General features: G+C 43.6%; 1 protein-coding gene across 1 annotated transcript; it reads left to right on the forward strand.

Annotated features, from left to right (window-relative positions):
- Positions 1-49: 49 nt before the first annotated feature.
- On the forward strand, positions 50-27,104 carry URB2 (URB2 ribosome biogenesis homolog). The gene is made up of 10 exons (XM_038131890.1): positions 50-177; positions 360-525; positions 1,731-1,907; positions 3,158-6,530; positions 7,943-8,103; positions 9,282-9,392; positions 10,311-10,553; positions 10,935-11,025; positions 12,576-12,715; positions 16,436-27,104. Exons 2-10 carry the CDS (start codon positions 400-402, stop codon positions 16,631-16,633), a joined length of 4,620 nt encoding a protein of 1,539 aa, XP_037987818.1. The 5' UTR covers positions 50-177; positions 360-399; the 3' UTR covers positions 16,634-27,104.
- Positions 27,105-27,292: the final 188 nt, after the last annotated feature.

Here is a 27,292-nt window from a genome sequence, read left to right on the forward strand (position 1 = left end):
CCGGGGGCCGCGCAAGCGCCCTCTGGCCGCCAATGGGCGCGGGCTCGCCCCAGCGCGCCGCCTCCCGGGATCGGCGCTCGGCTGGCGCGGCTTGGCGGGGACGGAGGCCGGCGGGCAGGGCCCGGCCGTACCGGGTTCGGGGAGCGGGCAGTGACGGCCCTGCGAGCGGAGGGGAAGGCGAGTGGGACCGGGGGCTAGTGGGGGAGGGCTGGGCGCTGGGGAGCGGGGCCGTGGGCGGCTGGCGGGCGGAGGGGCGCTCGGGCCCCGAGCGGTGCCACGTGCGTGAGTGGGTGAGTGCCGGGTGCGGGGCCGCTGCCCGTCCGACCGCCTTCTCTCTCCTTGCTCGGCGTTTCCTCCAGACGCCTGTCTGCCTCTTCGCTGTTCCCACGTGTCGCCCCCATGGCTGCGATCTACTCCGGGATTTACCTGAAGCTGAAAAGCGCCAAGACTTCTTGGGAGGACAAACTCAAGCTAGCCCGGTTCGCGTGGATTTCTCACCAGTGCGTCCTGCCTAATAAGGAGCAAGTGAGTACGCTCACTTTAGTGGTGAACAGTGATGAAAGAAGAAAATACGAATGGTGGATTGCTGCTGTGGATGAATCAGTTTTTAAAATCCAGATCTAGCTTCTAGCTAAGCGGTTAGCACTGTAAATATAGCAGTGGTTTAGGACTGTGATCGGCTCTTGGTTTCTTTGTAGTTGCGGGAAATGTTTTTGTTACAACATATTGCAGGTAGCTTCAGCACAAAGCCCTGCATTCGTGGAGGATGGAAGAAACTTTCTTGTAGAGAGGGTAGTGCCTGTGTTCTGTCTCCCAGACACACGAGAAATCATTGTCTTTAGAGCTGTCATTGCCATTGGTATTATGTCCAGTACAGGATGCTCCAAAGTCTGATGCTTTTGGATGTAGTTAAAACAAGAAATTGAGGATGGGAGAATTGATTGAGGCTCTGTGTGTATTCTGTGGTGCTCAGAACTTGCTGTGCATGAGCAAAGAGCACACAATGCATTTATGGACTGCTGCTTGGAAGGTGATTTGGTTTTCTCTTTATGGAACCCACACTGTCTCCTAAGTCTTTTGTTTGACCCTGTTTGCTGAAGGTCTGTGCAGTGTTTCCCTGGCTTAGGGGTGTTTTGTCCTGTTCCTCCAGCACTGGTAGTACTTTAGGGCCTAGGGTTTGCACATGTGAGATCTGTGTTTCGTATTCTTGTTATTTCAGTTACTTGAAATATTAAATTTAGCCATACACCACAACTTCAATTTTAAAACAGTAATTAGTAGATTTCAGTCTTCTACAGTTTGCACCCATCTAAATGCCTAGGCCTGAATTTCTAGGTAGTGAATTTAAACATATGTAGAGAAGGATGTGAGTGGAATAGCAGCTGTCAGAAAGTGAAAACCAGCTGATTCTCTGAGCACTGATTTAAAAGACTGCATTTGCAACCAGTATCAACTGTTAGAATTAGAATGTTGTCAGAGTAAAGATGTTCACTCCTGAAAGCTGTTTTGGGATGGTACATGCAAGCACAGGTCCAACATTTGGTACAGAGCGTAAGCTCTTAGGAATTGAAACCTTTGGGAGCAGACTTGTCTGCTCACTCAGAGGCTGTTGTGCTTGGATGTAGCACAGTTCCCAAGGTACAAATGCTGTAACTGTGAAGAGGTACTGCTTTTGTCCTGTTCTTGCTTGGGGGTTGTTAAAGATTTCTTGTTTTCCCTTCTGTTAACAGGTTTTACTCGATTGGGTAAGCCAGGCATTGGTTTCCAACTACAACAAGAAACATGAACTGGAAGATGAAGTTGTTGAAAAACTCTGGGCATATCTTGACAATGTTATCCATAGTAAAAGACTACAGGATCTCTTAAAGAGTGGGAAGACAGTTGGTCTCAGTTTTTCAATTGCAGAGGTAACTATGACTGTGGATATCTGGTAAAATTCTGGATAGCAATATGTATCTCTTACGGTACTTGACTCTTCCTCGCAGTGTCAGATGTTGCATGAAATATATATTAATCTGATAGTTTGCAGGACCTACACTGAAAGTTTCTCTGTTTCTGTCCTGCAATACAGTTTGTATTTGTGCAGCACTAAGGTTATAAATGGCAGAAATACTGAGTGGCTGCAAAGGCAGTGAAAATGACTGGGAAAATGATCATTTTAGTTTTGATCAGATTGAAGGGAAGCAAGAAAAGATTGTCTTTACATGTAGAAATTGAACTGTGAAGTATGGAGAATTGGTTGGATGAAATCTGGGCTTCAGAGATGTTATGCAGAAAGTGTGCCAAATTTAAATATGGTCTAGGTATGAAAATCCATCTGGATGAAGATCAGGTCAGAGGTACAGGACAGGGTACCCCAAACACCAAGGACAGAGGTGGTAGAGGGTCCAGTGGAAAGAATTTAAGGATCTGGTTTAGTCCATCACTGTTGCAGCTGAGGAGATGAACCATCCAGTAAGGTGTAAGGAGACAGGTAAGGTTTTTAACAAACTAGACACAGATTTGTAAATTGTTACTGAGTTTGTTTGCAGACGTTATCTGAAGGTAAGAAAAGGGAGCGAGTGAAAAGTGGATTGAAGGAGAAAACAGCAGGGAAATACACATAAAGTTTAAGAAAAAGAAGAGAAAGGCAACATAATTTCTCTAGAAATGTGTATCCCTCAAAGAGAAAAGAGAATAGTCCTTCACATTCCAGGTATCAGGACAAGAAACTGTCTCATTTTCAAATATAAAGATGATATTTAGTCATGGAGATTCTTACTAAATAAGCTCCCTGTATCAGAGCAGGGGTGTGTATTCTGTGTAGGTTTCTTGTTGTTGGGAGCGTAATTTTGGGGACCATTCAAGAAGGGAAGAAATTTACCTCTACTCCATTTCTTCAGGATGAACTATCAGTATCAAGTATGGATAGTCTTATGCTGTTGCTGGTAGTGTGCATGAGGGCTTCCTTACTCATCTGGTGCTGCAAACAAATGCAAGGACAGTGGAGCTTCTAGTTTGAAACCTATGATGTGAGAGGCCCAGCAGCAACTGTTGGCATGTCCCTCTTGCTTGCAGCCGCAGCTCACAGAAGGTTTTGTTGGTTCATTGTGATGGGCTTTATCTTTGTGTGCTAAATTGACTGCTTTTTGGGGTTTGTTTTTGTTTCTTTTTTCAGATCATAAACAAAAGGTTATCAGAGGCCTATTCTGAAAAAACACAGCAGAACATTGGCACTGTGCTGAGCTGCTCCAGTGGCATCCTTTCTACTCCTTCACTGTCCATAATTTACACAGCAAAGAGTGAGCTTTTGGTTGATCTCCTCAGCAAGCTGTCCAAGCTGGCATGTCAGCAGCTGGCTTCTGACGATGCTGTGGGCTCCCAGTTGTTCAGCGTCCTCCAGCTTACCTTTGCTCAGTACCTCCTGATCCAGAGGCAGCAAACCAACCCAAACCGTGTGTTTGGGCGAGTGACAAGTCACTTGCTCCAGCCATGTTTGCTCTTGAGGCACTTGGTGACTGTGAGGAACTGGACACAAGCAGATGATAACCATGTGTGTCAGCACCTGAGCAGAGAAATACGAAGCCAAATAGAGACTTTGCTGCAGGCTGGGTTATTTCAGCCTGAGCTTTTCTCATCCTACAAAGAAGAGCTGCTGTCAGAGCAGGAATCCCAGGAGAAGAAGAAAGGAGCGTTGAAAACTCTTTTGCTACCAGTCAACACAGTGCAGACCAAGCTGGGGAGTGACTTGTGTGAACCTGCCCTCCACGGAGCGGTTGTGGCTGGTTCGGTGTCCCTGCTATATAAGCTCTTTCTGGACTCGTACTGTAAGGCAGAAAACCACCTTGTGTGTTTCCACATGCTCAGCAGGCTCTTTGGCTGTCTCAGGCTCTCTGACCTGCAAGAGCAGGGGAGGAGTGATACGCTTTTTGCTGTGGACTGGAGCATGGAACTGCTTGCTTTGGAGCAGCTTCTGAACTTGGTGCTCAGCAATGATATCTATAATGTCGCCAGTGACCGTATCCGGCACAAGGAGGTGCAGTTTGGGTTTTACAGGAAGCTAGCACAGATGCTGCTGACACACTCCCAAGCTTCCATCCCTGCTTGGTTCAGGTGTCTCAAACTCCTGATGTCATTAAACCACCTTATAGTAGAGCCAGACCTGGATGACTTGGTGTCATCAGCTTGGATTGATGCAGAGGCCTCTGAGCCACGTACAAAGAAGCCTCAGGAGACTCTCATCAGCACCATATTCCAGATTTACTCCAAGCTGAGGCAGTTCCCACGGCTCTTTGAAGAGGTACTGACTGTCATTTGCCGGCCAGCTGTTGATGAACTGAGGCCATCTGTCTTCTCTGCTGGCCTGACAGCAAAGCTTCGTGAGTGCCTTCTTGAACTGCCACCCAACCAGATACTGGACATTCTGTGTCTCTTTGTGGAGAAATGCCAGACCCTTATCATTCCAGCTGTTGAAGGGTCAATTGACATGGCCTTGAAGCTGATGTCAGTGTGCTCAGTGCTGCATGCTTTTCTGTTTAACATGAGGAGCCTAGATGATGTCACTCCTTCCCCTGTGGTGCTTCGCACTCAGCGTTTGATGGCAAACATACAGAAGGGAATAACTCAGCCACTGATGGAGCTGCTGCAGGCTCCTAGAAGAGAGGAAGAAAAGTCAGAGCTTTGGCTAAGAAAGGCCAGTGATGCTGCTCTCCTCCTTGTTTACACTTGGGTTGAGGTAGACGCTCTGTTTGGTGTTAGCTGCAGTAAATACGTGTCTCCAACAGCTGAAACTGCTGTTACTGAACCTGCTGCAAGGCACTGGGGCATTTCAACTTTTCTGCCTGGTGTAAAGGAGCAGTGTTGGAGGAGAGTTATGGAACTTGCAAGTAGTTTTGCCTCCACTGGTAAATACTGTTTAGAACTGCTCGCACTTCAGAAAATGAAGATGATATTAATGCAGACCGAAGCTGACCCACAGGCCTTGCAGCATGCTGCAGCTTTCATCCTGGAGTCTGGGAGATCCATCATGAGCAGAGAAGAATCTGAACCGTGGGATGGAGATATCAGCGCGATAACTGAACTTAGCTACCCCACAGCACACTGGCACCTTGTCATGTCCAACCTGACCATCCTGTTGCCGTATATTTCCTTAAAAGATGTAGACTACATTGCAAATGTGCTTCTAGAAACGTTGATGTTGGCTGAAGCTCAGGAAGCTGCCACGGACCAGGAGCCTTCCATCAGCATTGCGAAGATATCCCTTGGTTTGATCCACAGCTCTCTTCTACCAGAAATGAGGGTCCTGCACTGTGCTTTTCTGACCCGTCTTATTCATCAGTTTGCTATGGTCCTGCCCACTGCTACCAGGGATTCAGTAGATCTGCCACTGCAGCAGCTGTCTGTGACCAATATTCCTTGGCATGAAGAAATTCTGGCTTCTTGCAAGACTGTTGACCCGTTGGAAGTACCGTCAGAAAACAAAGTGCAGAAGGACGAGCTAAGCTTGTCTTGGAAAACACTGGAGAAAGTTGCCCAATGTATAGTATTGTTAGCAAAAAATGGCTGCCCTGTCATCCTGAAAGAACGTCAGCTACAAAGATGCCTGCGTTTGCTAGAAATTGTTTCTCTCCTGAAATTAGACAGTTTTCTTCCCTCTGACTGTACTCGGTGTTATCTGGTGTTGCTGTCCCTGCTAGTTAATACCAGGGCTAGTGTCTCTTGCAGCAAGTTGTTATTGCTGAAGTTTTTAAGTACTTGCCTCCACCTTCTCAGGTGCCTGCAAGCTGGCAGGAACTCCAACTCTGTTCTTAAGGTGTTACATGCTAGCGATGTTCTTGAGGCTGTCATGACCTCCCAACTTACAGCTTGCAAATTCTTCACTGATGTCTTGACTGTTCCTGTTTGGGCACAGTATGTCCAGGAAGTCCAAGACTTTTTGGAAAACTTTCTTCAGATGATTATTGAAAGAAGACAAAGTGTGAAGCTCAACTTGGAAAAGTTCATGTCTTTCCTGGTGAGCTGCAGGCCAGGCACAAGTGCAGCCAAAAGCATAGACTGGAAAAACTGGAATCCCGCAGCTGAGCAGTTGCTGCTCACAGCATTCACCACGCTCTGTCATGTTGTCACACTGCACCTCCAGCAGCTGCCAGAAAAGAAGCTGCATTCTGTGGATGTGCTATGTGCTCTGTTGGAACCAGTGGTTCTGCAGATGGTCAGAACTGTTGAACACGGTCTTCAGAGTAACACCCCAAACCAGCCTTTGCCTGTGGTATTCATACCATCTGTCACGACTCTCCTCAAGGCAGATCTGAGCCATCCTGTCAAGAAGGACTGGCAGAAGGAGCCCAGTGGGTTTTTGAAGGGGCCTCGTGTTAAACTGTACCAAGAGTTTTACTCTCAGATACTAAAAGAGCTGCCCTGTGCAGGGAGTAATCTGCAGTTCCTTCAGCTTGCGTTGCAGTTCGTGACTGTCTTCTGCTCTGTGCCAGAGCTGTATCCTGAAAAAGAAACTGCACTCATGGTTGTTTTTGCTATAAAAAAGCTTCTCTCTGGTATGAAAACTCTCTTCTTCCACCTCCTTTGCTAATTTTGTGAGTTAAAAGCCATTTAGCAAAGCATACAGCTTCTGTAAAAGTCTTCATTTGTTTACTTGTGTTAAAACAGCAGGCTATCCTTTTTTAAGTGCATAACAGGAACATTTTCAAGGAGGCAATATTGTGGTACCTGGACCACAGCCACCATCTACTTTGGGAATGAGCTTCTGATAGATGTTAACATCTTAATAAAGTTGAAGTCCTGAGTTACTCATCCCTGGTAGAACATTTTGAAAGTAACTGGAACATGGTAATACTACTGGAGATGGGGCTGAAGTGCAGTGTTCTGCTTGTGTAATTGGTATAGTAGGTACCACTGAAACAGCTGATCTGCACCAGGTCAGATCTTGGGAGTAAAATACTCATCTGCTTTTGTATCTGGTAGGTGAATTTACAGAACAGTGGAAGTTACCTAACTGTTATGGATGGTGAACACCATGTGGTAATTCTGATAAATTCTGGGATATTGGCAGGTTGGTTCCTTTATCCTCACCAAATAAAAAGCCAGGGCTGGAAATTCCATGAAAACCCTCCGCTGCCAGCTGTGGTACCTGAGGGCTCCTTTATATTGTCTCATTCAGAAAGAGAGATGAACAACAGAGCAGGAATTACTGTTCTCTTTGACTTCTTCAAAGTGCTGGAATTTGTCAAACATATTATTGGCATGCTCTGGTGCAGTGATCTCCAAATATTTTTGATTGCACACACCTGCCATTAAAAAAACCTAAGAAATTGATCACACAGCCTGGATATAACTTACTTATAAATTATACATGTGCTACTCCACTATGTATATTAGAAAGCACACATACAGAAAATGCTTAAAAAGCATGAGGTAACGATGAAGTAAACACTATTTAAAATATCTTTTTGTATTAATGATATTTTACTTATAATTCTCACACCCCAGTGAATTGTCCTGTGCACACCTTGGGGTGTGCACACCCTGCTTTGGAGACTACTGTTCAAGTGAGCTACAGTTGTGATCTCACTGTTTGTATTGCCATTAAGTAGTCGTAGAAAAAGCTTTATTCTTTTGTGATTTGTGATGGATCTCTGGCTACCATTTGTTGAAAAGCCTGTGGCTTGTTTAGCCTGCTCCCTTGGCTTGTGCAGCCTCTTTGGTGTAGTCTTTCTGTATTACTGAAGACTTTTTATTGGTATGATGACAGCTCTGAACCTGAGGGTATGATATACTTGAGATCATCAAATTATTGCACTTGTGGGGAGAAAGGTAAAGTATCAAGCCCTCTATGTATCTGAGTGTTAAAAAAGTACCCCCAGAACTGTTTCATTTTCAGTTTGCCCTGTTCTTACCTGTGGAAGTTCTTGTCTTGGGAATTGATTGCTTTTGTCTCTTGAATATGCAGGTCCTGCAATTACGACCGAGGTGATCCGAAGTGTGGAGATGGAGCTGACAGAGGTGCTTGTCCAGGTGCTGGGAAACTGCTCTGATGAGGAGTTTTATGCCATAATGAGGCTGGTGCTGCAAGGACTGGAAGTGAGGAATATTTGGCAGCAGAAGGCTAAAGTAAGGCATGATCTTAATGTGTTGTCAACTTCCTTCTGCAGTCTGCTGCATCTTGAAAAAAGGTTGTTGGCTGAATGACATTTGTTAAATACTTTTTTCTTCTTCCTGCTTTATGTTCAGTGATCAGGTAAAATTAATTTACATGGATAAGGGCTTTCTGACTGTGCTATGTTCTGTATATAAATTTAGAGGTGGAAAGATCATGGAAACCTACTCAAAAAACTTTCTGTCCAGCTTAAGGACTCAGCAGTCTCGAGTCCATGTATTGTCAATAGAAATCACACAGCTGTGGTGTTACAGGCCATGCTGAAAGCTCTTTCCAACTTCCTGCTCAGAGCTCTTGCACAGCAGATACCAGCAGTCAGTATTTGTCTGTGGCTCTTTTTACAAAGTTAAAGGTACTTTTACAAATGCTGGCATTTTTAGGTAAAACCAAAACTGCACCTGTGCTTTTGGTAGTTGTTGCTCTAAAGACTATTCAGCAATACCCAGATAGCGCTCAGCATCAGCTTAAGCACCAGCGGTGATGTATGGAACACTTTTGGCAAACAAAAGACTGCTGTATGCTCCATAGAAAGCCCAGTGATTTGAGAATGACACTTGGATTGAACTTGAGGGATTATCCAGCCCTGTCTTATTTGTCAGAAGAGAGGCGGATGTGCTGCATCAATTCTTGATGCATCTTTTTGAAAGTGTATCTGGAATTCCTAAACTGCACAGATAATTCCTGCCACCTGAATGTAGCTTGCAATATGCTTCTTGTATCAGTCTGTATAAACAATTAGCAATTAAAAAAACCCTGCTGCCAAAAGCAGCATTCTTAATTTATAGTGTGCTGGTATCCTTGTATTGCCTCTGCTTCCCTCTGTTATCTAGTGGCAGTTCTATGAGGAGGCTTTACTTTCTTAAAAGTCATGTAAGCTTTTTTGTACAGTAAGTTGATTGTGAAGCAAATGTGGCGTAAAGTACATTTGGGTCCGTGCTGCTCAGTGCATTGAATTCTTTTGAGCTGCTGCTTGCTTCACAATTTCCAAAGAGAGGTATTGGTGGGAGGCCTTTCATGTGTCAAGGCTCTGGTAATGCTCAGAAGTGCCACTGACCTTGAAAGAGCTCTTCTGTACTTGAAAGGAGCCAGTGTGCCTTGTACCCCTGACTGATGATCCGTCTGCTTTCTGCAGGAAGTATTGTCAGCTGTTACGCTAACCAAATTGTTGCTCAGCTGCCCATTAAGTGGAGACAAAGGGAAAGCTTTCTGGTTTGCCAGCCCACAGATAATCACAGCTTTAGCTGTAAGTATCTCTTTATTGTAACTTCATTACCTACCCCTCTCATTTCTTAGACTCTCTAGTGGATACAGCTAAAGTGCATGGAGGTGCACAGGAAAAAAACTAAACAAATCCATGCCAGATTCATCTGAACGTTTTTCTGTAGACCCTTTTTCTCCTCCTCTCTCAAGTAAATCTACTGTGGGTGCAGTGTGCAGGTCATCCATTTCTTATGCACAGTAATTCTATGGAACTACACTGTGTAATATGGAGCTTGGGAGAAACTTGCTAGACTGCAGAGTAGAGAGTCTGTCTCCTGTCCTTCCTCCTGTCCAAAGGAAAAGATAACCATAAGCCACGTGTTGCAGCAGAAGCCAACAGCAGAAAAACAAAACAAGTGCTTATAGAACGAAGTAATTATATAAATCCACTGAATTATGACAGGGAAACTTAACTCAAATTAATCAGACCCAAGTTTCCTGCCCTTCATTTGTACAGCATATAAACCTAGTGATGTAGGTTTTTCTTCTCTTGGGATGATATCTTTAGGCAAGAATTTATCAGTAGTTGGTTCTGCAATGCCTGGGAATCATAAGCTTGCAGTTTCTGCCCCTGTTGATAGGTCTGCATGCATGTAAAGGAGCGAACTGCATCATTGGATTTGTGTGAAGAGGTGCAAGAGGTGCTGGTTTTCAGGAGGCTGGGGAATAGTTGCGATTCCAGTTGCCATTCCAATGCTCACATCAGTGTTGGTTTGAAATGCATCAATACTCACACAGGGCACGAGGGCATGAAAATGGCACAGGTGCGGGTGTCTCCCTGCCAGTGCAGCTAGCACAGGCCTAGTTCCACTGACTCCAGTCAGTGTTAGGGTTCTCTGGTGTTCCAACACTAATGATAAGTGGCTAATTTATTTCTCATTGTCTGTTTCCTGTCTTGTAGCTGCAAACCAAAGAGGCTTGTCAGGACAAGGCACTGATTTCCATCATAGTTATACCTATTCTAGAGACTGTAGCAGCTCTGCTAAGGCGGGGAGAAGGGATTCTCGTGAATCCACATCATGTTTCACTGGCATTCAGCATTCTTCTAACAGTCCCTCTGGATCATCTGAAGACAGAAGACTATTATGGTGTCTTCCTGGGGGTCCATGAAGTGCTCTTCTCTATTGTGCAGTGTCATCCAAAGGTATATCTGTGATGGCATGGGAGAAGGGGAAAAGGTTTGAAAGAGAAAACATATTAGTGATATAATTTTTTTTAATGATTTTGAAATATTTTGTCTTGATAGTATGAAAGTGCATTTTACTGCTTGTCATTTAAAAGGCTGGGAATCTCAAAATCACATAATTTCAGTTGCTGTCCTGCTTTGTTTGTGCCTGCACTGTTCTTCTTTGGCAGTGGATTGCTTATGAGCATCTGATGCTTGGTTGGGAGAAAATGTTTCCTTTTTCTGTGATTGATTCTGGAAGCACAAATGGCTCAGGATGCAGAATGAGAAGATAATTTCTACGCCCTCCACTTCCTCTACTATGTATTCTCACATGTTTTTATTTCATGTGTTTTTCAGGTGCTGTTGAAAGCAGCACCATCCTTTCTGAGCAGTTTCCATCGTCTGGTTGTTTCTGTCATGCATGAAGGACGTCAGAAAGGAGACAGAGGTACCATATCTTTTCCACCTTTGCTTTAAATATATAGCTGAACAGGACAAAGTCCTCAAAACCTAGCTGTGGCATTGAAACTGTCATCCCTAGCTGTCCTCTATGAAAAACTGGGGATGAGCTTTGTGGTTGTGGGCTTAGGAAGATAACTGGGGCTCCTGGGGTGCTGCATGCTGACAGCATTGCTTTTGGTGAATAAGTTATTCTTCACTGACTGGCTGGCAAGTAGACAGGAAGCAGTAAGGCTTACTGTGCCCAATTTCTGCTCTTCCTATCAAACCCTGTGTCTGCAAGCATGGTGGCAGTGAGCTCCAGTGATTCGTGCTAATATGTGTGAGTTATAATCCCAAATGGATGCTACTAAATGGAATTTTTTGAGATTGGAACTGTGTTTACGACAGAGCTGAGCTGTCACCATTCAATGCTAAGTATAAGAACTCTGTGTGTATTTGAAGCATCAGTTGAGATTAGATGATATATCTGTATGGCCAAGGATTTGGAGTAAGGCTAATTAAATATCCTAAGAGGAAGGGGGGAAAACAGGCTTATTGCTGGAAGTTAAGAAGACAAGTCAGAGATGTCCACAATGATTAAGATGGCCAGGACACAGATACCCTGTCATTAATAGTGGAGGATTTTGAGACAAGTTGACTTCATGGCCAGAAACTGATTGTATCCCAGCTTTCTGCTGATGTCCTACAGCCTGTGCCATGTTCAGGTTTATCTCAGCTGATGTGTTGCCCACAGCTGTAGGCAAATATAAATGTATGTATTCATTGTAGAGGAATATATTAGCTGAGGCTCAGTGATGGAAGAAAAGGTATGTTAAACTCGTGCCAGATTTGGAGAATTTACTTGGTTCTGCAATATGTTTACATAAGGCAATCATCACAGGAAGCTTACAGGTACATGGCATCCTCAAGCTGAAAATGATGCTGTTTATCTTTGCAGGATTGTTCTGTTTCTGTAACAGGTAACATGGAAGTAATTTCTGAATTTCCCTTCTCCCTTGTTTGTACTAGCTCTCTTCATTCTCTGCCTACTGAATTAATTCTCAGCTGATTTCACTAGCCTCACTTTAGATACCTCCAGTGATGCAGCTTTTGCTGCTATATTCCACATAATAGATCTCATCAAAGAGCTTTCTTACTCTGCTGTTTCTAAGAAAAGTCTTCTGATTTTCTCTAGGCAGGGAATACAATTTTCTTGTCTCCTCATTCTCTCCTCCACAGTGCTGGTTGGGACTGAATTGTGGAAGGGACCGTAACTACTGTTGTGAGCACTTCAACATCTATAACAAGTAATTTTTGTCTTGCAGTGCACATGAAATTGGAATCAATATGCTCTTACAAAGTAGCCACTCTAAGAGATGTATTTTGTGTGTTGTGGGGGGCCTCTAGCTGTGGCTTGATAGGAAAGATGATAAAACAGGCAAGCTGTCCTTGGCCTCATGTTGTTCAAGGATCATGAAGACTGAATGATTCTTTGAGGTTTTTTTCCTAATGTTTTTAAGCGTCAAATGCCAGGCTGCATCTCAATTTGTGTTTTAGGCAACATGGATGAGTTTGAAATGATACTGAAATGTGCACACTTGGTGGAACGGATGTATACTTATATTGCTGCAGAAATGGAGGACTTCACTGTGTTTTCTGCCTTCATTGTGGCTCACTATGTAACTGAGTTGCAGAAGGTATGTTCTCGTCCATCTTGAAAGTGCCATAGTATTGTGCTAGCTTTGGAGTTTCTGTTCCAAAGGCGACTCTGTTAAATTCTGTAAAATTTGTGAGGTTACAGTTGTTATACCTCATGGAGATGCAGGTTTGATCCAGGCTTTTGTATTATGCAAGAGTTGGTGAGAATCTTTTTTACCAAACTCTTGGAAAATTTTCTAAAGGTGTGGGCTATGTTTTTTTTTTCTTTTAAGGTATAACAATGCAGTGCCAAGGTACAAAACTGTTTTGCTTTAGTGCCATGTTGGGTGTTGCTTTTCTTCATAGAATCATTGAATGGTTTGGGTTAAGTGGTTGAAAGATAACCTTTAAAGGGCATCTAGTCCAGCTTCTCTACAATGACCTGGGACATCTTGAAGTAGTTCATAGCCACATCCAACCTAGCCTTGAATGTTTCCAGGGATGAGATATCCAGCACCTCTCAGGACAACATGTTCCAGAGTTTTGCCACTATCATTGTTAAAAATGTCTTCCTTATACATCTGGTAGTTAAGTTTATCTCCCAAATAGTCTCAGTTGTCCTGGACTGATAGCAGTTAAGTCCCCATCTGGCAAAGTGGTGGTGGAAGATCCTCCTGGAAAAAAATCTTTTAATATGGTCTAAATGAAAAAAAAATTTGCCCAGGCAAGAATTGTTAACTTGTCAGTAATTCTCCTTCTGTACCAAAGATATCATTCTGATCCTTACTGAAAGCAACTACTTCTGCTCTTATGGATGCCAGAGCTATATCAGTGTTTTCTCTCATCCAGAGGTAACTTCAGCTTGTCATTTTCTTCAGCCCAATAGATGCAGATTTCACCAGGGTTTGAATGCTGCTTGTGGTGCAAGTACCTGCAAACTGATTATTCGTGGTTCTGGCCTGGGCATGGGCTGAAATATAGAAAGGAAATTTAGTCTTTGTTTTTAGGCCCTCTTACAAAAAGAAAATCCTATAACTGGTGGTGTGTTTCTGAAGGATTGTGGTGTAACCAGTGTAACTAACCATGAAGGTTATTACAGAGGTTAAACTTCGCTGCCTTCTCTGTCGCCCATCTTTTTTCTTTGTTTTTTGGTGGGGGGTGGAATGGGGGAGCGAAACAAAGGGAGATGTCAGATTTTAGCCATATTATTTACTGTTCCTGGTCAGTTGGTTATTGTTTACATAGTGAATGTAGTAATTTAGCAAAGGGAAAATTGCTGTTAAGACGGCTTCTGTTCCCTTTAGCCATCTATGGATTGTGTAATCTGGTCATCACTGAATGTAAGTCTGAAAGCCTGACTTGAATTGTTGAACAACCTTTTTAAGTTGAAAGGACACTTGTCTCAGTATTAGCAGGAGTACACAGTCTCATGAAATGTCTAGGAAAGTTTTGTGCAAGATGTTCACTGGGAAATGGAAAGTGATGGATGATAGCTGAAACCACAGATCAGTAATGTATGCATGGAACCTTTGGGTGTGGAAGGGGAAATTGGTGTAGTGAGCCGCCAGACACTGTGGCAAAGGAATGTTTTCTGTCTGACGGAATAGATAGATCACAAGTAGGTGATGATTTATTTGCTCATTAAACTGCTGAGAATTGATGGATGTCAGAGGAAAGGGGGCCCTCAGATGCCTGTCTTCAATGGGGCATGTACACATCTTTCATGTTGCTCTGCAGAGGGTGAGAAAAGCTCTTTTAACCATTCATCTCTTCTGAGTCAGGATCAGTGGCTTTCTCCCTGTGATATGAAGACCCTGAGGGTCCATCAAAGATAACCAAGAAAAACGTGTTAGTAGATTTAAGTCTTTAAGTGTGCATCTGCACACTTCCTGGAACCTTTTTAAGGGTATGTGAATTAGAACTGATGAAAGCTACTGGCCTAAGCAGTCACTTACCCCTAAAGTGGCTGTGTAACAGCTCCCTCAGTACTTCCTCTTTATACCATGAATTATTTTGTATTAATCTAGAAAGATTCCTTACTGGAGTGGGTGGCATCTCTTCATACTGTTGACAGTGCTTTCTGCTTGTTGCCTATGAGCTGTTGCTTAATTCAGCAATAGTGGAATACCTCTTCACACATTTAATGTCTCACATCAAGAGCTCTGGAATGCTTGACAAATTGGTTGTGCTAACTGTATAGACCATAAACTACTTACAACTATAATTAACAGCTAGCCAGTAGTGGCAGCTGTTTAAATCTTTGGCTCTGCTTCCCATGGTGTTATAGGTGTTTATAGGAAACTGCAAAGCAAGAATGGCCCAAATAAGGCTTGAGTCCAGATGAATTTGTGATGTGAGGGATGCAGTTCCATTAACTGCAGCTCTGAGATAGCTGCTTATCCCAAGTGGGCAGTCTGGTCCATATTGTCAGTAGCTGTGGATTTTCCTGTCCTTGTTCTCTGCAGTCACTTCTCTGCCCTAGGAAAGGAGAACGCAGCCCAGTGCATTCACTGGGAGCTGTGATGCTCAGCTGTTCTCCAACTGTATTGTACAGTGTAGGGAGAAATAGCATCTGTTGTGAACAAACCAATTGATCAACTGACGGAGAAGGGAAAAATTACAACTTCTTGCACATGCAAACTCTTTAAGGTCACAGATCTAAAGGAAGTCTTATGTACCTTTATGCCTGCTATATGTTTTTCCCTGCTATATTAGTGGATCTAACAAAACATATTAGCTGTTCCACACTTAGGGCACAAAGAGAGCGGGAGCCTGTCACAGTGATGAGGAGTGCACTTCATTAGCAGAAAGTTTATTAGTTGCCTAAGGAAGAAAGAGGCCTGAATTTTAATCACAGCTTTTAATGTGATTTTCATTAGGCCTGGAGTGCAGAGGTTCGCATCTGGAGGTATAAAGCTAATTTTGGGATTCAGCAAAGATAAAACATGGTTCTGCAGCAAAAATAATGCAATGATGCCAGAGGCCAGCACTGTCTTAGGCAGTGAAGTATTTAGCAAGTGATTTGTGAGCACAGAACAAATTTCAATTAGCCTAGAGCAGCAGAGGGCTCCAGAGTCAGGGCTGATGTTCCTGGTTGTTAGTGGAGGTTTTGCTGGTTGTGGGGTTGAGCAGAGGTAATGTCAGGAGTAGGGTGCTGAGTCCTGAGTCATTTCTTGTATTCCTCCAACTTTCTGCATGACTTCAGGCAATGTACCTGATTCTTGGTGCTAAAACAGATTAAGGAAATGTACGTTTCTGAGATTTTTGAAGGCTTCTTTTATTCAGGCGTGCACCTTGAAGTACTCAGAAAAATATTGTTAGATAAAGATGAAATTGTTAAGTGATAAGTTAAAATTGTTTCTACCCAGTGTAAATGAAGTGCTCATTTGAAACTGATGTAATAGCATACAGCCTATACAAGACATACAGAATCTACTGAAATGTGTAATCCAAGGCAAGTATTTTAGGGTTTATTTGATTGGAGGTTTTGTGCTGAGGAGTGTCCATGTGATTCCAGGATGATTAGTGTCTTTGCCATCGCAGTAGTGTGTATAGTACTCCTGTAGATTTTACTGCAAGGACTGTGCTTGTTTTGCAAAACATGTTTGCAAAATTCAGGAAAATACTGCACAAGTCAAAATCTTGGATTTTATCTAATGGGCTGTTCCAGATGGTCTGATGCAAAGGATAATGTTGTCAGCATTTAATGTGTACTGACTGTGGAAATGGTGTTGTCTTGCCTTTTTGTCTTCAAGTTTAAGGCAATTTTGTTCTTGCAGGTGACTTTACATCCAGCTGTGAAGACACATCTCACAGAAGGAATATATCACATCCTTGACCTTTGCATTGAACGAGACATCAAGTTCTTAAATGCTTCGCTCCCAGCAGGCGTGAGGCAGGTCTTCAAGGATCTGTATAATGATTACAACCACTACCACAAAGCAAAGAAGCAGGGGGAGGAAAAGTACACTGCATGATGAATCCTGCCTGGCGCTGTATGATCAGTTATGAATTGATCTTGCAGTGCTCAGAAGATGCTCAGTTGCTGTTTGGTTTGGGATAACGAGTAAAATTGAACTTGAGGAGGGTCCTAAACATGGATTGCGTTTATCCCTATACAGCCAGCATTCATAACAGGGAAAAAGGGAACTGGGGAGGGAGGATGTGCTGTGCTGTTGGTTCTGGTCCTGCGTTGTGCCACAAACGGCAGAACTGCTGTGTCTCTGCTGGCCCCTGGTGAACTCTCTGGGAGCCTTGGGGAGCTCACTGTAATTTGGCAGCAGATGTCAGGCTTCAGGCTTTGGCGCATCATGGTGCTTTCCTGTGGAAGCAATAGTCTGGTCTAGAAGCCAGTGAGGGATAAAACCCCTGCTTTTGCTTACATGGTAAGCAGAATTAAAGCAGTTGAAGTGCTTATTTTTGTACCCTGTTATTTTACATTTTGTAACTGAAGAACTTTGTCAGTGTTATACAACTGCAGTTATACAGTGCAGTAGGTTACTGTGCAAACCTGCAGAAGTAAAAGTAAAAAATTTGGAAGATTGTATCTCTTCGCTTGATTGGTTTTGCTGTCCAGTCCAGCCCTGGGCAACCTGGTGTGACCTATTGAATTTCCTTCCCAATTGTATTATCCTCTGATCTCATGATAATCAGGAAAAAAGAAAAAAGACTGACTACCTGGAGCTCTGTTCGATTTGCTGTCATTAAGCAGTTACACTTCATCATCTGAGCTGTGGTCACTCTCAGTGCACTCGCTGTTTAGCTTGTGACAAATGTTAATTACCACTCTTACTATCTGAGACTCTTCTTGGTCTAAGCTGGGCCTTGTTGCTTTGGATTCACTCTAGGTTAAGAGTAAGCCCTCAACTCATCTCAGCTTCTGACAGGAAGCTTTATCAAGTTTTATCAAATAACTTTATTTCATTGGCTAAATGACAGAAGTTTGGTTTTGGTTTTTTTTTTTTTTTTGTGATGATACATACTAAAGATCTAATTTTTATGTAAGTGGTAAAACAGTCTTCACATGTACATGTAGGTAGTAGAAAGAGCTCAATACTCTCATGTGATTATTTGCTTTAATCTATAAATAGGGTGTAGGCAGAGGGAGACTGGAATGTGGCTTACCACTTTTCTGGGTCCATCTGCCTTATAGCAAGGTCCAAGGGATGAAGTTTGTCTGGGCAAAAGACTCCATGTGGCCCAGATGAGAGAGGTGACAGGGCTTGCTAAACTTCATCCTTTGGACTGGAGATGACCCTCGTCTCATCCTGAAAAAGCATCTTGGAGGGCTTTGATACTGTGGATGCTCTGTTCAGAAGTAATAGTGCTATTTTATTAACACTTTTCCAGTCACAAATGCAAACCACAGTGGCATATAAGCTGCCATGGAGCAAGTTAACTCTGTCCAAGCTGGATCCTGTGCACCGCTGGGCCACTTCTGTATTTTATTTTGTGTGGGAAATGGGAGTTACTTCTGCCCCACCAGGAAGTGGGACAGTGACATAGGTCCCAGAAGGGAAACGTGTAGGAGCTGGGGGCATCCAAAGGGGCACTAAAGAGGGGAGGTCTCCAGGGTGGAGACAGTTAATACACTGGAAAACGAAGGAAAGTTTTGAGCACTGGGAGAGGATGTGGAAAGAACAGCAGAAAAAAAGAGAGCTGGGTTTGGAGCGGGGGAGGAAGGAAGTGAGGGAGGAAGGAAGTGAGGCAGCATCTCTGGCGTGTAAGTGTCAAGGCTCCCCGATGCAGCCATATGGTGCAAGCCACACACACAGCTCCAAAGCTTCTGAGGGCAGACCACAGTAAATACGCTAGCCAGAGGAGGTAAACCAGTTCAGTTGAGATCAGTTTTATTTTATTAATACTAACTTTTAAATTGTTACCAATTTTAACCTCTTGGTTTGGAAATGAAAATGTGTAACTGACTTAGATGTACAGGGGTGATGGAATTAACAAACCCCCACTATCAATAGGGCACAGTGCTTGAATGAATGAAAATCTGAAATCCTGCCGCAATTAAACCTTTATTTCAAACACCCCGTGCAACTGCCGCTTATCCCGCAGCCCCCCTCCTTCTCCATGCAAAGCAGTGGAGTTCTGAAGCACAAAGCAGCGTTTCTGTGTAGAAGTGGCAAAGGGGTTAAAAGGAAGGCTGTCTTTCACTTGCTAATCCCAGGTCTTTGTCCAAGAACTGCTCCGGATTTTTTTTTTTTTTTTTGGCTGGAATAAATTAAATCACTGACAGAGGACCACCTGCTGAGAAAGCAGGCTTTGTACTCCCGAGTGTATTCCCACGTGGGTGCAGTTTCCTCGGTTGTCACACGATGGGGCCATCCTGCAAGGGTACAAAGCACCGTCTGAAATCAGTCTTGGAGCCCTTCCTCCCAGGCTGGGTTAGTTTACGAGCTGAACATCAGGAAGGTGAAGGGTGTGGAAGAAACACCGTCTCGGGTAAAGGCCAGGAATCACAACCTTTGTTTCACTGGAGCGTTGCTTTGTGCACGTGAATCTCCAGGCCTTACAGGCTTCTGCAACAGATATTCTTGGCCAGGTTTCCAATTGTTGATGCAGCACATCTCTTCTTTTCTTGCTGCAGCACGGACAGAAATTCCTCCTGTAGGCAGAACTCGGAGGCTGGGATCTCAGGGTCCTGCTGGCTGTGCCACTGGCTCAGCCTGTGACTCTGTGTGCGGTGCTTTTTCCTGGTGCATGGGCAGTGCCCAAGTCTGCTGTGCCAAAACTAGCTCAAATAGCAAGAAACAGGAAAGGCAAGAAGAACAGTCAAGACCCACAAAAATCATGCTGGGTTTATTTACCCCTTATTTTTGTGTAGCTGCTGTGAAAATCAGCTGATTGTTCTACTTGCCTGGTGGTGGGGTTTAATACTTGATTTACTTTGAAATTGTGGATGGAAATGTCAAAAAAGAGGATGGTTTAAGATGCTAGAAATTGTGTTACTTATTAAAAAATTGTTTTCCCTGATCATACCTTTTGGGGAGAGACTATGCACTGAGTACTTTCCTTTAAGCTTGAAATGAATCAGTAGCTTCCTATTTGTTTACTTGATGCAGTTCCGGAACTTCGGGATAACAGAAGGCTCCTTCAAAAGCTACCTTTTTGGGTTAAAACATAATAATATGAATAAAGGAGAACTTTTGCTAATGATACTGAACTGAGTGGGGAAGTAAACACTTGGGACAGTAGAACCAAGCTGCAAGAAGACCTGGATAGGCTGGAAGGCTGGGCTAACAAAGCCTTGTGAAGTTCAACAAAGACAAACATAGGGTCTTGCACGTGGGAAAAAATAATCCAAGAGTCCAGTACAGGCTGGATCTGCCCATGTGGGGAGCAGCAGAGGAAAGAAGTCATCAATCCCATCAACAAGGGCATCACCAGCAGAGGAAAGCAGTCATTATCCCACTCTATTCAGTGCTTGTTGGGCCACACCAGGAATAAAGTGATCAATTTTATTCCCCACTATGCAAAAGAGATGTGGACAGGCTGGAGAAGGTCCAGGGGAGGGCTACAATACTGATCAAAGGACAGGGGAGCTTTCCATGCGAGGAAAGGCTGAAACAACTGGGTTTGTTTAGCCTTGAGAAAATAAGGTTTAGAGGGAGACCTTATCACTGTGTTCCTGTATTTAAAGGGTGGCTACAAAGAAGATGAAGAGTCCCTTTTTGCAAGGAATCACATGGAAAGCACAAAGGCTAATGGTAAAACTGGGGACATTCCAATTGGACGCAAGAGGAAAATTTTTCAAAGAGAGAACAATTGGCCATTGGAGTAATCTCCCCGGGGAAATGGTGGATTCCTCAACATAGAATATTTTTTTTCAGCTCAATGACTACTTGATTTTTTTTTTTCAATGAGAAACATGAAAAAGTGCCATTGTAGGCAGTACTGACATTTGCTGCTGAATGATCAGTGATGTATTCTGCAAGCAGTCAAAATTTCCAGAAAGGAAGGCTCCTGTTATTGTACCTACCCAGTAATATTTATGTTACAGACAAGGGGAAGTGAAACCTGATTTGCTGTGGAGCAGTACTGATTTGTATTCACATATCTTTTTTTTTTTTTTTAATATGAAAGTTTTTTTGGTTTTTTTAGTTGACTTTAAAATCTGGAAAATTTGGGAAAGAAAGTGTGTCCCTGTGACCTTCTCAGAAGTTTTAGTCTAGGAGAGCCCTCCAGCAAATCTGTTGGCAGTTCTTCAAGAGAATCTGGGAAGAATAATAAACGCCCTCCAAGTCACTGAGCTGTATTGCCATCCCTTTACTTCCAAAGAAGGATATTCTGTTTTTTTATACCTATATCCGAAGATGGTAGCAAACAAAAATGACCAAAGCAGTTTTGTCTTTTGTAGGTGTGAATCCCACATGTAGGAATCTTCTAATGCAAGAATAGAGTGTCAAGAAGTACAGGCCTGCCGTGGCTTTCAAGTTGGGACTGCTTGGTCCTTTCTAGGTGTAGACTTGTTTATTTCAGGAGAGCTTCCTGTCACATTCTGACATGTGAGAGCTTCTGAGATTGGTGGAGAACAATTTCTAACCCAAAGCAGCTGTCATTATTTTAATTAAATTTTGTAGAAGTTGGATTCAGAATTGCTTCATGGAAGAAGTTCCGCAGATGATCTGCTCTGAATTAGATGTCTTCTTGTGGAGGCTTCTGTAGGGCCTGGGCCCTCTTTCCAGCTGGGAAGTCACTGTAATGCCTTTTCAGTTTCTTCCCCACAACCAGAAGACACAGTGTTTTTGCTGATAGCTGGCAGAGAGGATTTGGAAAGCAAACAAAGAATAAAAGGAGAGGAAAATTGGGGACAGGTCCCCTGTTAATTCATCGGTTCAAGTTTTCTGTCAGGTTCAGGTGTCCCTGCTTTTGTTTTTACATCCTCTGCTTGAGGGATTAGTTCTCCAGGCTTTCCCAGAGCTGTGCTGGGGCTGCTCAGGAATGTGCACAAAGCTGACACATTGCTGTCCTAAGGATGACAACCATGGTCTGCTTCTGCTGTAGGAAGGGAGAGAAGGAAAAGAGCAAGAATGGAGGTCTAGGATGCATTCAGTCTATTATCAAGACCCTGCTGAGATGACTTTATTAGGAATCAGCAGCTTACAAGGCAGAAAGAGGTTTCTGGTAGCTGAAAGCAGAGCAGCTTTGAAAACCAGGCTGTTCCTGATTTTCAGTACATCTTAAACATCCATTGCTTTATTTGGTCTGCTCCAAGCACCTAGAAACCCTTCTGGGCAACAGGCCACCACGTGTGCAGTAGTGTGAACTGTGAGCAGGCACTTGCTGTCCCAACACACTGCCAGGTATGAGAGACGGTGGGTGGGAGAAGAAACAACATTGTAGGAAGAAGTGATTGATTTCTGTTTAGTTTTTTGTGCCAGTTTTAGAGCAGCACGTGGGAGTTCCCTCCAGTAACCCCAGGGAAGAATAATATTCTTGGGTTTGGGGATTGTTAATATTTCAGAAAAAGAAAGGAAGAGTAAAGGACCATGTTACCAAAAAAAATTCATGTTGGGGCGTAAGAGACAAATCCATAAAAAACAATTTGATCAATAATGCCATAGGTAAATGATGTGGTCTGTGCAAACAAAGCCTCAGCTTTATCAGAGAGTGTATTAACTCATGGAAGGAAGGCTGATTTATCACTCTTCCTCCAGTAATTGTCAGCCCATAATCCCCTGAAGGGAAAGTAGCCATCCAAGTGTATCACTTGAGGAGAGAGACTAGAACAAACAGATGCTGATTTTAGCCTGGCAAAAAAACCACTGCCACTTGAGCACAGCTGGTCTGCCAAATGCAAGTGGCTGCTGCTTGTTCCTGCTCCTGAGGCTCAGGAATGCCCCTGATTTTGAGCACCCATGGCTGGGAGTAAATCTTGTGGCTTTGTGGTGGCTTTGGTGTGGCACCTGTTGCAGGTGACCTGTGTGCTTTGCTTGCTGAGGCCTTGCCTTCTTTGGCCTTTGACACAGACAGGAGTCTTCCCCATAAGAGATTTGTGAAGTTTGTAGAATTTTTGATGCTCTGTGGGCATCTAAGGGAGCTGAGATGCTTTTTTAAACTGCTACGGAGATGAGCGATACAGCATTATTTAGCTGATCCACACTATCTCCAGTGATGACCAGAAAATATGTTGACTGACTGCATAATTTCTGCCCCTTTTGTCTTCTCACAAGATGTAAGTGAATCTTACTGTTGTTTTAGTGTGCATTTTACTCTCTTTTCTAGGCTTCATTGAGATTATTCACTGTTTTCAGGAGACAGCTATGCAAATGTCAGCTGCTAGTACCTGATTCCTTTGGACTGAAATTTAAAATATGCTCATGAAAGTTTTCATAACCTAAGCCCATAATACTGAGAGCCTAGTGTATGTGCCTCCTGGTACTGCATGCAAAGGAAGTGTGACTAAGAAACCTGTTATTAGCAGCTTGTATTTTGTTTGTGCAGTGACATCTAAGGGGCTTTCTAAGCAACTTATTTTCCCTTGCTGTAAAGGAAGATTTCTTACTGCAGCAAGAGGCAAATCTGTTCTTCAGATCTCAGCCTGTGCTGTATTGTCTGGATGAGGATAAACCTGTGGAGTAGAAATAGTTTTGTTTCTGAGCCATGGAATCTTCACCAGCTGGAAACCTCCTTTGACCCACATGCCCTTTCCCTGCAATAGCACCACTCCTCTGATCCTGTTTTTGGAGGAGATTATGGAGCTGTTTTGTCTTAATGCAGGCAGTATCTGGAAAATGGGCTCAGCTCTGCATCCAGGTCTGGGATATTGAGGAGGAGTTGTGGTACGTGCATCTTTTTTGCTGCCACACTGTAGCAGTGGTTATGTTTAGAATTAGCTTTTGCACATGATTCCTGGGGCCTTCAGAGGGCAGAAATTTGCCCTCAGAGCTCCCAGCACTTTTCATCTTCAAAGGGCATTATAATCATTAATACATTAATTAGGCATTCTCCCCTTCCATCCTGCTAACTGGGTTTATTAAGCTGAATGTATTTATCTTTGGACAGCTTCTACCAGCAATTGAATGAATAATTTTCCTAATAACTTTAAGAGCAAAGACATGAAAAGGAACAGGGATGATGAGAACAGGAGACCGAGGCAAATTAAGCTGTGCTGTGAAAGGAGAGGAACCATTTGATTCTAGGTGTAACTCCACCTCCCCTGCAATTCCCAGCTGACAGCTGTGCAGGCTTTCTTGCTTCTGTCTTCCTTAACCTACATGGAATTGCACATCTATGTAACATTTATGCTAGCATCTGCAAATGCAAAAAAAAAGAAAGGAGTTTGTGGATGACTGGAATCTGCAGAAAAGGAGAACATGAAAGTAGCTTGCAATTGCAAGGTGAAGAAAGCCCATGTGAATGTTTGACTTTTACATGTGCTTGTATCTTAAGTGTTTTTATGAGAACTGGTATAATCTAGCAGTGTTTCACAGCAGGTGAGCTGCAGGGGTGGAGGAAGGTCACGAAAGACTGTGTCATGGAGTTTAAGGTGTTGAAAGCTGTCATCTAAAACAAATTAAATCCTTCTCTATCTTTATCCTTCAAGCATTGTTGTTCATGCCCTTAAAGCATGCACAAATGCATGATGTGTGGTTGCTATCATACACATGCAGTTTTGCTCATACTCTTACAGTAAATGTTGGTGGAAGGACATAAAAAGTTTTCTCTGAAAAAGTACATGCTCCTGAAAAAGTTCAGAGACTCAGTGACTTAGTGGCTGGGATGCTGCACTGTGGATTCAGTGATTTTTTTTTGCAGTGCTCTGCCATTTGCCAAGTGATTTCACCTCTGTCTTCTTCCTGTCTTGTTTATTTAGATTCACAAGCTTAAGACCAGGAGGGTCTACTAGATCATCTTGCCAGACCTCTTGTGTATCACATCACAGTCGATTGAGCTTGATATAGTTACTGCTGTAGTGAACCCAATAACCTGTGGGTGGTTGCAACATATCTTCCATGAAGCCAAATTTTTGACATTAAGCTCTTCAGGGCAGGAGTTGTGTTCTATCCGAGCTTTAATTAGAGATTCTCAGTGGTGCTATTAAACCAGTATCAACACCAAGAAAAATAACACCAAGGGTAATACCAATAATGTTAATTATAATAAAATCAATTAATATTTTATTGGTTTAGCTTGTTAGGTTGATTGTATTGTTTTGAATTTTCTTTTTAACTGTGAATGCAGCCACTGTATGTGAACCGTAGCTTTCAGAAATGAGACTGAGAGGTGGCTCTTCAATTCTGGAATGCAAATACTTTTGCAGAGCAGCAGACTAGTTATTGGAAGGGCTCTTTAATGCAGTGGAGGAGGTTGTAATAAAAAAAAAAAACCAAACCAGCATAGCCAGGAGCTGCTCTCCAGCAATGCAGATTGTGGGTAAGTTGACCTCCATATAGCAGTAAGGGAGTAAAATGTTACTGCTGATGGCATGCAAGATAAATGCTCTGAGTCTCAAATGTAGATTTTCATAAACATGGAGAATCAGCCCCATTCTTCTATCTCTTAAGTCCTAATTTAAGGATCAAGGAGTCTGCCTGTGCCATTTTGATGAAAAGTGGCTGGCCAAGTGGAGCAAGTTGGGGTTTTTTGTAAGAATTCTTTCAGCTGATGTGGATTTGACACGCCCACAGCTTTGCTCAGACTCTGTCAGACCAGGGAGATGTTTGTCAGCATCTTCTTTTACTGGAAGAGCTAACCTAGTCTGAAGTCTCGAAGGAATAAAACCTTGACTTAAAATAGAAGTGTTTGTGACAGGACAGGGTGATGGGAATGGAAGGATCCTTCCTAACCACCTGCCTGGCTGTCAGAGGAGCTCATTTCCTCCCCTTGCTGCCTTTGGCTGTCTAGAATTTGCCATGGACTGCAGGCAGGCTGCAAAGGGACTGGGTGAGATGAACATGTGCACTGAGAAGTGACCGGACTTTATTTGTTGTGACAGGAATGGTGCTCCCCTCCACCTCTGGCAATTGCTTCCTACAGCCCTGGGATGGAGAAGCTTCAGCTGGTTTAACCAGCTGGGTGCAGGGCTGTATCGACCTCTCTGCACCCAGCTGGAGGTTACTTTCCCCATGTCAGCATCAGTGGAGCAAAGCTGTGGTCTTGTCTCAGACCCTGCAGCTCCAAGCTGTATCCATACCCCAAAGTCCTGGAGAGGATGGTTAAAAATAAAATGCCGAGTTGCAGAGAAGCTGACACACTTCTGCTCTCTCTGTCCCTGCTGTGGGACAGTAGTCTTTGGCACACAAGCAGGACAAACACAGCTGGTAGCAGAAACTCAAGGTAGTACCTGAAGGAGATGCAGCTTAGGTCAATGCAACCAACAGGAGCTGCCTCTGAAATCCCAGGGCACTGCTGGTCCTGCATGCTCCGGGTGGAGCTCAGCCCTGTCACACCTCCCACTCTGCCCCACACTGTGTGTGTGCTGCAGATGGAGGCACTCATAGCACCAGCAGGCAAACTCTAGCCCTTGGCTGTTTCCCCACAGATGCCAAAGCTCAAAAGTGAAGCTTCAATCCTGGCCACTAATTGCCTTGGAGGTTATGGGGGTGCTGTCTTCCCTTTAGCTCTCATTACTCTGGCATCTCAGGGGCTGCCATCACAAACACTTTGTTTAAAGCTAGCCAAAGGATAGCCAGATGTACTGCAGTTAGTTACACCTTTGGTGTCAAAACAGACATGCCTTGGCTTTAAAGCCTTGCCTTGGACTCCACACAATAATGGATTCTTATAACAATATGGGAGTTGTTCTGCAGAAAAAGAGAAATAAGGGAGTGAAACTGCACCAGAGCAAAATAAAGTTTATGGCTGAAGGGCTTTTAATGTAGTTTCCCTCTGTAGCTAGAACTGAGCTTTAAGCCTTGTTCAGTGAATGAGATAAACCACTAAGGCTTCATTACTTCAAGGTTCAGTGATAATACCCCCGTTGTTTAGGAACCAGACAGCTTGGGAGTCCATCCTTTTGGGATAACTTTAAAAGGAAACATTCACAAGTTCAGATGCAGGTCTGCTTCAGGATTTTGTTTCAAAGCTAGTAGGAAATGTTAAAGTCAAAAACTCCCTGGAAGAAATCACCAGTGCAACTCAGTTCAAATCAAGGTCTGCCCTGCTGTTTCTATTCATAGTACTTCAAGAATGTGTTTATTTTGTTTTTTCAAAGACAGCTGGGATGGGAATTTCAGTATGGAATGGGAAAGGTTAAGGCTAAAAAGCTAAAACAAAAAAGCCCTGCCATGGTAGCCCTGTCTTCCCTTTCTTTTGGATCCAATGTAGGCTGCAGGTGAGCAAGGCCACAGTGAGACTAATTTCTTGCAGCTGACAGATGATAGCTGGAGCAGTGGACTTCCAGAGCTTTGAAGAGCAGCTCTTGAAGACTGTGTGGCATATGTTACAGTATGGGTGGTTGCAGTCTCCTTGCCTTGGCTTCCCACAGGATGTGGCACTTTTCCCTCTCAAGGTGTTGGGCACTCAAGGGGTGCTCTACCTAGCTGCAGCCACACAAGCTGGGACGTGGTGTGCGCTCCTGGTGCTGTAGCCTTTGTTACAGGGAATGCCTTCCACTGCTCTCTGACCCAGTAAAGGTTGAGGTGGCTCTGTGCTCAGCTCCTGTGGATAGCTCTGCTCCTCAGCCT

The sequence above is a fragment of the Motacilla alba genome, chromosome 3 (genome assembly GCF_015832195.1).
Source record: "Motacilla alba alba isolate MOTALB_02 chromosome 3, Motacilla_alba_V1.0_pri, whole genome shotgun sequence".
Lineage (NCBI taxonomy): Eukaryota > Metazoa > Chordata > Aves > Passeriformes > Motacillidae > Motacilla > Motacilla alba.

Bases quoted from the DNA above. Each gene is read 5' to 3' on its own strand.
- URB2 (XM_038131890.1), top strand. From the start codon at position 400: ATGGCTGCGATCTACTCCGGGATTTACCTGAAGCTGAAAAGCGCCAAG. The intron at 11,026-12,575 runs GTACCATATCTT...TTTGTGTTTTAG, and splicing joins ACGTCAGAAAGGAGACAGAG to GCAACATGGATGAGTTTGAA. The intron at 12,716-16,435 runs GTATGTTCTCGT...TTGTTCTTGCAG, and splicing joins ATGTAACTGAGTTGCAGAAG to GTGACTTTACATCCAGCTGT.